Genomic DNA, 9583 nt, shown 5'->3' with positions numbered 1-9583 from the left:
TCGATGAATTAATACAATTCCTTTATTTTCCATTCAAACACGCTTGTTCTTATCTAAGATGTTCATTCGCGCTTAATTATGGAGAAGGTGATGATTCGTGACACTCATCACCTTCCTCAATCCATGAACGTGTGCCTGACAACCACCTCCGTTCTACATCAGATTGAATGAGTATCTCTTAGATTCCTTAATCAGAATCTTCGTGGTATAAGCCGGATTGATGGCGGCATTCATGAGAATCCGGAAAGTCTAAGCCTTGTCTGTGGTATTCCGAGTAGGATTCTGGGATTGAATGACTGTGACGAGCTTCAAACTCCTGAAGGCTGGGCGTTAGTGACAGACGCAAAAGAATCAATGGATTCTATTCCAACCTGATTGAGAACCGACAGATGATTAGCCGTGCTGTGACAGAGCATAGGAACGTTTTCACTGAGAGGATGGGAAGTAGCCATTGACAATGGTGACACCCTACATAGAGCTTGCCATGGAAGGGACCTTGCGTGTGGGAAGAGGATTTCAAGGAAAAGTAGAAATTCAGAGGACAAAGCATCTCCAAAACTCCAACATCTTTCTCATTACTACACAACAAGTAACGATTTTATTCTCTTTTATTTTTCCAATCTAATAATTCCAACTAATAATTTTAATTAATATCCTGACTAAGAATAATAAGGTAAACATAGCTTGCTTCAACCAATAATCTCCGTGGGATCGACCCTTACTCACGTAAGGTATTACTTGGACGACCCAGTGCACTTGCTGGTTAGTGGTACGAGATCATAAGAAATTTTGACTTTGATATTGGGATTAAGATTTCGTGCACCAATTTTGCATAAAAAATAATAAAAACATCCCTAAAAGTAGCTAGATCCTACTAAAAACTACCTAAAAATAATGCCAAAAAGCGTATAAATTATCGGCTCATCACTGGTTCTGGCCCCCTCCCCTTGAGTAGGCTGGGACTGGACCTCATGCTCAATGACGTTGTCAGCCGCCACCTCCTGGGCAGGGGTAGCGGAGTCATCATCACTGCCATCAGCCAAGAAAGTGTTGAACAAAGCATCAAGTCTTGTTACCTCGGCAGACATTGACACTACAACAAGATACGAAAACGTGTTAGTCATCAAATTGGCAGATAATTTAAGGCAAGGGTAAACATAAGAAAATCACCAGACGACTACTCACATATATAATTCTTAGCCATGTCCCAATCACCCATAAGGAGATGAGGATTAACAAGATTCTTCCCAAAAATAGCCAACAATACGTCGGCAACCCTCTTATTCTCCGGAGATAATCCCTTATATGTTATCTTGGTAAAGGCGTTAGCCCCTGCCCCAAAACTCCAGTATGTCGGTATGCGACGTTCCCGTTCTAATGTCAACCAAAATGGGCGATGACCTTCCGCCGGGCGAACTTTAAAATACTTGTCCTTAAAACCATGATAAGAATCTTCAAATATGTCAAAGATTCTCCGGCCTTGGGCCGCCCGGAAGGACATGAAGCCCTTCTTAGCCCTCCCCTCTTTCGAAGGATTGGTTAGAATAAAAAGAAAAAGAAACATTTCAACAGAGATCGGTAGTTCAAGATACTCACACACCATCTCGAAACAGCGGATGGAGGCCCAACTGTTCGGATGCAGTTGGGACGGCGCCACGTCACAACAGTTTAGTAACGCCATTTGAAAAGGGGGAGAAGGGGAGACGAACTCCCAGGCGAGTGAACATGGCATTATACAACCACATCCAGTCAGGGACCTGGGTAGCGTGTAGGTTTAGTTGGAATATTCGTTCATTGTCGACAGGAACGAAATCGCGTAGTTAGATTCCTCGTCAGCTCCTCCACAAAGATAATCGGCCCGTCGAAACTCGTCAAGTTCCTCGAGGGACATTTGGTTAGGGGTTTCCTTCACATCTGAAGTCACCAGTCTCACGACCCTCATGACGGGACGTTGGGCCATACCTACAGTGGGGCACCACCCAATATCAGTCTAAGAGGCCGGGAAGCCGGTACTACTACCAGAAAACTAAAACCCCCTATAATAAAACAGGGTATAAATCTACAACCAAGAGCAAGGCCAGGAAAACAAAATCCTAGAATGGTAACCCCCCTACAGTATCTACCTAATGTTAAAATGCCAACTAACATGCAATTTATGTCAAGAGTACAACGCACATGCAAAGTTAGGAAGATGAATGATGAAAATAAACAACTTCACACCAATACCAGGGAAAAGAATAGGGAGCTTACCAAGATAATGGTGATGATCAGGAAAGATCGAAAAACTGAGAAAGATTTGAGCAAAGCAGGGGCTCGCAGTCGAGATTTTGGGAAGAGAATGGAGAAAGCAAAGGGAATCCTGCAACAATACAATGAAACCAAAGGAAAACTGAAAAGAAACCAACTCTAAGAAGCGCGAAGGGCAGTGAAAAAATAGTCTTTTCTCGCGGAATTTTGAATTGCCCATTAAGATCATTAAATGCTAGGCGCAAGGAACGAGACGACAAACGAAATTACCCAGCAACGAGCAGGCACACACGACTTTGAAGGGCGCGTCCTCCACACGGACGACCATCTAGATGATGACACACGAAGGAGAAAACAAAACGCACTACCAACGGTGCTCACGGCCATAGCTGCCGTGTTGGGGGCACTGTTATGGCCCAGCCTAGCTGGTGTGAGGGTCGACCCGGCCCACATACAACCCGATCTACGTGATCAGATCGTCGCGCGCACAATCTGTCCGACCTTACAACCCGAACACGCACCCCATTGCCAGCTACATGACAGCTGTGGGGAAAGAAGCTTCCTTGAAAGAAGCCTCCTTATGTGGGACCCGCCCTATTGACAAGGTATATAAGGGGAGGGTCCTACCCCTCCCCCAAGGTACGTCACTATATTTCTACTGCCGTACCACCTGTGCATCTTCTGAGTTGAGCGTTGGAGTGTCTTTGTAGGTGACACCCTCCTCAACGCACGAAGAGTTCGGGAGATCGTTCGCCCGCACATCAGACCCAGACTCAGGCTCATCCCACCAACTCATAAGGGGCCATCCCGACCCGTCCGGAACCCCGAGTTTCCAAACAAAAGTGTATATAACTTTTAAAAGTACTAGTAGAGTAGTACGTAGGTGACCTTTTTTTTTATAATAGATTTAAATAAAGAATAAAGTAATAATCAGATTCCGAAGATTTCGACTTTGAATAAATTAATTTTTTGAAAAAAAAAATATCAATTTGGTTCTTCAGAATAACAAATAGTAGATATACATGATGTCTTTCTTAGTTTCTATTAATTCATCAATTAAAATCTAATGATGATGTTTATATGTACTATTAATTATTTTGACATGTCTATTTATGAAAGATAGTCATGTAGATAACAACTTTTAAAATAAAATTTTACTTATTTTGATAAGATTTGTGATAAATAGAGCGTAGTTGATAACGAATATATGAAAACTCAAAAGATAATAAACATTTTGCTATCTAAAACTACATTATTTTCCTGCGTGATAGTCAGGAGCGGAGCTAGAAATAATTTTGGGAGGGGCTAACATGAAAAATATAAATTAAGAAGAAAGAAAAATTAAAAATTAAAAAGGGGTTAAACTAAAAAATTAAAAACTTATACATACACCTTATTAGTTTGGGGGGGGCCATTGCCCCCCTTACTCATAACGTGGCTCCGCCACTGGTGATAGTAACAAGATATGCACCAACGAAATATATGGACAATTCAGTTTTATGTTCTACTATTTATTAACAAAAGAATGTATATCTCCACTGTTTGTTATCTTAGAAGACCTAGTTAGTACTTTTTTTTCTTTAAAGACAAATTAGTCTAAAGTCAACATCTTCGAAAATCTAATTGTCACTTTACTTTTAAATAAAATACTTATATTTCAGAAAAGCACAAATTCCTATTTAATAAATTTTATGAAATTAATTCTAAATCATATATATTATAATATTTAGAGAGTGTTTTTAGATAATATTTTTTATTAGTAAATTTAATGTCTCATTTATTATCCATTTAGTATTGAATATATTAGAGCACACACTAATATATATTGTACTTTTTGTTAAAAAATTATTTAATTATTATTTTGATAATCAAATTATAGAATTTAATTTGATAAAATAAATACTCCAATTGAAACATTATTGTATTATTTGCTAACACCAATAAAGATAATAATTACAAATAATTAAAAATATTAAATGTAAATTAAAAATATATTTTATTATTAATTTTTTATTTGATTTTTAATTAAATTTGGATAAGAAATTAAATAAATTCATTTCAAATTGAGATTAGATATGAACTAATTCAATTTGAAATATGATAAAATAAAATTTAAAATTTTTTGTTGATCATCATACTCTATATATCTATAGCAATAATAAAAGAAAGATAGGTAATTCAATTCTTTTTATATATTTCTATATAAACATGTAAGTGTAAATTTTAAAGAAAAATTTTGTGCTAAGGTCAATTAGAAAATTCTCTCAATTAAAATTCCACTGGTCAAACTATTAATAGAAAATTTTGGTCTTACTATCTTAGCGTAGATATGTATAATGACTTCGTATAATTAAAGGAAAAAATTGTTTTTTAATAAATCAAGTCTTCTAGATATTTATATGTAATATAAATTAAGGTTCTTAGTTAAGTAGGGGTTGTTCAAATAGTAAACGACTTAAATTTATTTTTTGAAATTTAGTGTGTGCAATTATATATCTCCATTAGGACTCATCCACCGCAACTAGGTGCGCAACCTTGGATCTAGTCCGAATTAAAAAAAAATTTGAATATTGGATGAACAACCAAAAAAAAAAATTAAATGTACAAAATACATTATTATGAGTTACTTATTATTAAGTTTGAGATTTTATTTTTAATATAATCTTAAGTGAATTAAAGATTAAAGAAATCAATAATCTAAATATAAGTGTATGTTCAAATAAAAGTAAATTCAATATTTATATATAAGTGTATATTCATTATGTAAATTAAACAATAATTACTTCAAACAAAAGTAAATTCAATATTTATATATAAACAATATAAAATTATCTAGCAAATCGAGAAGATTGAAATTATCGAATAGTTTTGTATAATTACTAAACAAGCATGTGATATTTATCATATTTTCATATTTATTTTCAATAAAAATCATACTATAATAAATGATTAGTCTTTACAAAGATGGTATGCTTTTTAAGGATTTCCAATCATAATATAAAAAATTAAAATAAACTTAATAATAAACATATTTTTTTATCTTTAAAAGTATCTCTAACATTAATTTTATCTTTAATATTTTAAAATTGTTTCAATTATATTTTTAGATGCTAACTTTATATAAATTCTAGTTCTTTTATGTCCAAACAATAAATTATGTTAGTATTGATATATTATTAAATTCTCTATTAGTATTCTCAATTTCTAAAGTTATAAGTAAAATATATTTAGAGTAAAAAATAAATTTGAACAAAATTCTTGAAATAATATGAAAGTAAATATAAATATTGAAAACAAACGGCATATTTATTCAATTTTATAATATAATTAATGAAAAATTTATTTATTTTAAAATATATTTTCGTATGCCCTAAATTCTATATTAACAAATTCAGTTGTTATAGATATTTTTTACTTCTTATAAAATGTTAAAAATATCTAAAAGGAATGTTGCATAATAAATATTTATTTATAAAATATAAATGATGAGAAAGTTATAAGTAAACAAAAGGAGTCACACTATATGACGTTCTAAATGATAAATAGAACATGTATGTGATCCTTGTATTTTATTTATAAATTCTGACTCCGAAAACAGAAAGAGTACGGCAAACAACTCGGACTCGAATTGAGAAGTGAGAATCTGGCAAGCACACGAAGCATTCTCTCCAGCCTGTTGTGGAGTTGAGGGTGCTGCATGTGAAGGAAGCTTTGAGGCGATTTCGGAAACCGATGAGTATGCACCGTTGGGAGCTAACTCAGACAATATCTCAAACAGGTTGAGTTCAACAGCAGCATTCAATATGAAAGGGAACACTTGAAAAGTTGACAACAACATCGCATACATGCATGCATCGTCGTCATCATATCCTTCTTCCTTTCTTGCTGATGAACTCATCATTTGGTTTCCTTGCCTTAATCAGTTTTCTTCAGGTAAGACACTGCAGCTGTGTGTTTTTGAACATTTCTTTTGTATATTTCTCATTTGACAGGATAAAAAGATCTCTTATACTATACAAAAAGAAGAAATACGTGTGCATAATAAATTCTGCAAATAAAGGCACATTCATTGTTATTCAATTTCTTCATGGGATTAGTTTAGTTAATGCTGCTACGTTTGAAGACGTACGAAAAGGGATCAGTTGACGCAGCAATTTTTGTCACATGCAGGATTTTGTTAGAGTCGTACGCATAGGTTTCAAGAAGTTTTCCTTCCTATATGTTGATCTTTTAGTTTTGTTATATTTCTCCACTCATGTTTCTAGATGGTTGCTAACGGTGCAGCTTTAATTTCATCTTTATTGATTTAATAATAAAAAGGAAAAAAAAAACTACTAGATATGTATGAGAGAGAGAGAGACTGAGAGAGAGAGAGAGAGAGAGAGAGAAGTGTATTTGTAATGAAAAAAAGATTAATCTGTGGGTAATTTTATGGAACTAATTCAATTTTTATGTGTATCGAGTTAGTTTAAATATTTTGAGGTTAAAATGTAAACATTTAAATTTATTTTATAATAAAAAATAATAATTTATTCTAATTGGAAAACAGGTAGGTTTCTTCAGTTTGCAACTTGCTCAAACCATTAAAATATAATCTGTCCAGAGTTGTGTTGCTCAAACCATTAAAATATAATCTGTCCAGAGTCCACAACTCCACCTAAGGGGTGTCTTTTCTTCCTTCTTTTTTTTTTTTTTTTGGCACATGTCATGTTCAAAATTGCTAAACATCTTACTTCTTTAAATGATTTAGAATTAAACATAAAAAATAATATAATACATGAGTATTTATAATTCCGCAAACTAATAAAAAATTACGAATGTTCTATAAGCTTAACTTTTGTTCATATTTCATTATAAGTTTTATATATATTTCAGAATATATATATCTTTTCACGATGCAAAGTTCCGGCGCCGGGGGAAGGGGAAAAAAAATGAAAAGACAGGACGGGGGAATGATCCAGTGATATTAATGTATATCAATCTTGCTTAACTTGTGAAGGTGGGAAGTGTGAGAACTCATCATCAAACAGAAAATTATTGAACAAAAGGAAATGCCAAGAATAAGTGAATAACACATACAATCATATTTATTTTTCTATTTCAAAATCAAAACAAAACTGAATACAATGCTATAAGGGAATCACAGATACAGGGGAATTTTTCACATGTATCAGCACACTGAATTAGTGATGGCAACATCAGGAACAGAAGCTAACACCAGTTGGGGTTAAAGTACTGCTGCTTCTCTAGCCTTTCTGCGTTCGCGCCTCATCCTGAAATACTCCCTCTTCCTTGCTCTATAGCTGTTGGGGTTCTCAGGTTGCACTTCTCGTGGGTAAACACTCACCTGAAGTAGAAGAAAGCATAATAATTAAGCTTCAATTTGTACTCTCTAATTTTTCTAAGTAACATAATCAAGGTGTAAAAAGCTTCACTTAACCTTTTTCCTGTCAGGCCCAAATTTCTCAAATTTAACAACTCCATCAATCAAGGAAAAGACGGTATAGTCTTTGCCAAGCCCCACATTCTTTCCTGCATGAAACTAAAAGTATTGTCCAAAACAAAATCAAAACTTAGATGACCCTGTATGGTCTTTTTTTTTTCTTCTTCTTCTTCGAAGTGATAGGATGCTACACATTTTATATTACTCGTAAATTTCTAAATGCCAAAAACGTGGTAATGGTCAAATTTTTATATATAATCAAGCTTCAAAGTTTAAGGAAGCATGGTTTATGAATAAAATACAAATGTTTATGTAAGCAAGCTATAGTACTACCTATTCACCTATCATCTACTTAACACCATTGAAACTTGAAAGGTTCTGTATAAAATACAAATGTTTATGTAAGGAAGAAAGCAAACATAGCAAAAAATTGAAACATAATAAACACTATTGGAACCCCTCAGTCAGCATAGACAATAGAACAAATAGATAGAGTGCATATTCAAAAAACAGAGAATGAAAATTGGAATCAATAGTACCTTAGTACCACGTTGGCGAACAATGATGGAACCGGGTTTGGCAACTTGATCACCGTAGATCTTGACGCCGAGGCGTTGGCCGGGGGAATCACGGCCGTTCTTGGTGCTGCCAGCTCCCTTCTTGTGGGCGTTCTGGATGGTGAGAGGGAGAGGAGGCCGAATCTGAATGTGTGTGCGAGGGAGAGATACATAGGAGGGAAGCGGCGAAGCAGAGGCATAGGAAGAGGAAGACGACGACAAAGAAAGGCCTTTGAATGCTGTTGCAAGGTTGAAACTCACCGCCATTCAGCCACAGGTTCTCTTCTCTGTTCTCACCACACTGTATTATTACCTCACAAGGCACAATTCAAGCCAAGAAGAAGAAGAAGATAAGGAAAAGTTAAAATTACATCGAAGTCCATTCACTTTTGCTAAAATGACAAAAAAAATTATAAATAAAACTTTAATCAAACTTAAAACATTAATATATTTCTAACTATCAAGAAAATAAAATATATAAGTATTTTAGTTAAAGCATGTAATTTTTTAAATCATGTATTTTTCAAAATATATAAATAATATAATTTGATTATAGTGTACACACGTAATATATCCGTTACATTTATATTTTATGATCAAATATTTTTTCAAATATTGAGCCAGCTGGGAGTATAATCCCAAAAATAGTCCAAAATGTTGTGATAAGAATGGGACGTGGATGCCCATTCCTATGAGAAGCTAACATTCTCAAGATAGATTGTAATTAATAATGTTGAAGAAAGTTAGACTTTCACAAGTATAAATATAAGGCTTGATCAGAAGTCATTTACACAACAATAACAACAGAACAAAAATATTATTCTTCCTTCCTTTTCATACAAATAAATCAATCCTCTTTTATGTTGCAATCAAATACCCTTCTCCTTATATTACTATTACAATTCTTCCTCTTCTTTTATTTTATAAGTATTTTAAATTCTATTTTCTATTACTCTTTACATATAATATTAATAGCAATATTAACCATCTTTATTATATTGAGATAATATCAAATGCAAATCTCTCTCTCTTTATTTTTAATACTTTTTCTTATCTTTGTATATATATACACAATACAACATATAATATATATATATATATATATATATATATATATATATATATATATAAATTATTGAGCTAATTATATTAATAATAGAGTCTTCTATTTATACATCTTTATTTTATATATCCTTTATTTTACAACACGTTATCAGCACGAGACTCTGATCAAATTTTTAGAAAGACTCAGGTAACAATTTTTCATTATGTCGAAGCTCTCTCATCTTGAATTCAATGCTCTTGATATATCTGGAAACAATTATTTATCATGGAT

The 9583-nt window shown here is 33.3% G+C and overlaps 1 protein-coding gene across 1 annotated transcript; it reads right to left on the bottom strand.

Annotated features, from left to right (window-relative positions):
• Positions 1-7220: 7220 nt before the first annotated feature.
• On the bottom strand, positions 7221-8574 carry LOC130958105 (50S ribosomal protein L27, chloroplastic-like). Its single transcript, XM_057885006.1, has 3 exons — positions 8230-8574; positions 7688-7789; positions 7221-7594 (listed from the first exon to the last, which is right to left on the bottom strand). The coding sequence occupies exons 1-3, from the start codon at positions 8512-8514 to the stop codon at positions 7475-7477; spliced, it is 507 nt and encodes a 168-aa protein (XP_057740989.1). The 5' UTR covers positions 8515-8574; the 3' UTR covers positions 7221-7474.
• Positions 8575-9583: the final 1009 nt, after the last annotated feature.

Source organism: Arachis stenosperma, chromosome 10 (assembly GCF_014773155.1).
Source record: "Arachis stenosperma cultivar V10309 chromosome 10, arast.V10309.gnm1.PFL2, whole genome shotgun sequence".
Classification (NCBI taxonomy): Eukaryota; Viridiplantae; Streptophyta; class Magnoliopsida; order Fabales; family Fabaceae; genus Arachis; species Arachis stenosperma.
The sequence above is the reverse complement of the archived record's forward strand: the minus strand, read 5'-3'. Positions and strand labels throughout refer to the sequence as shown.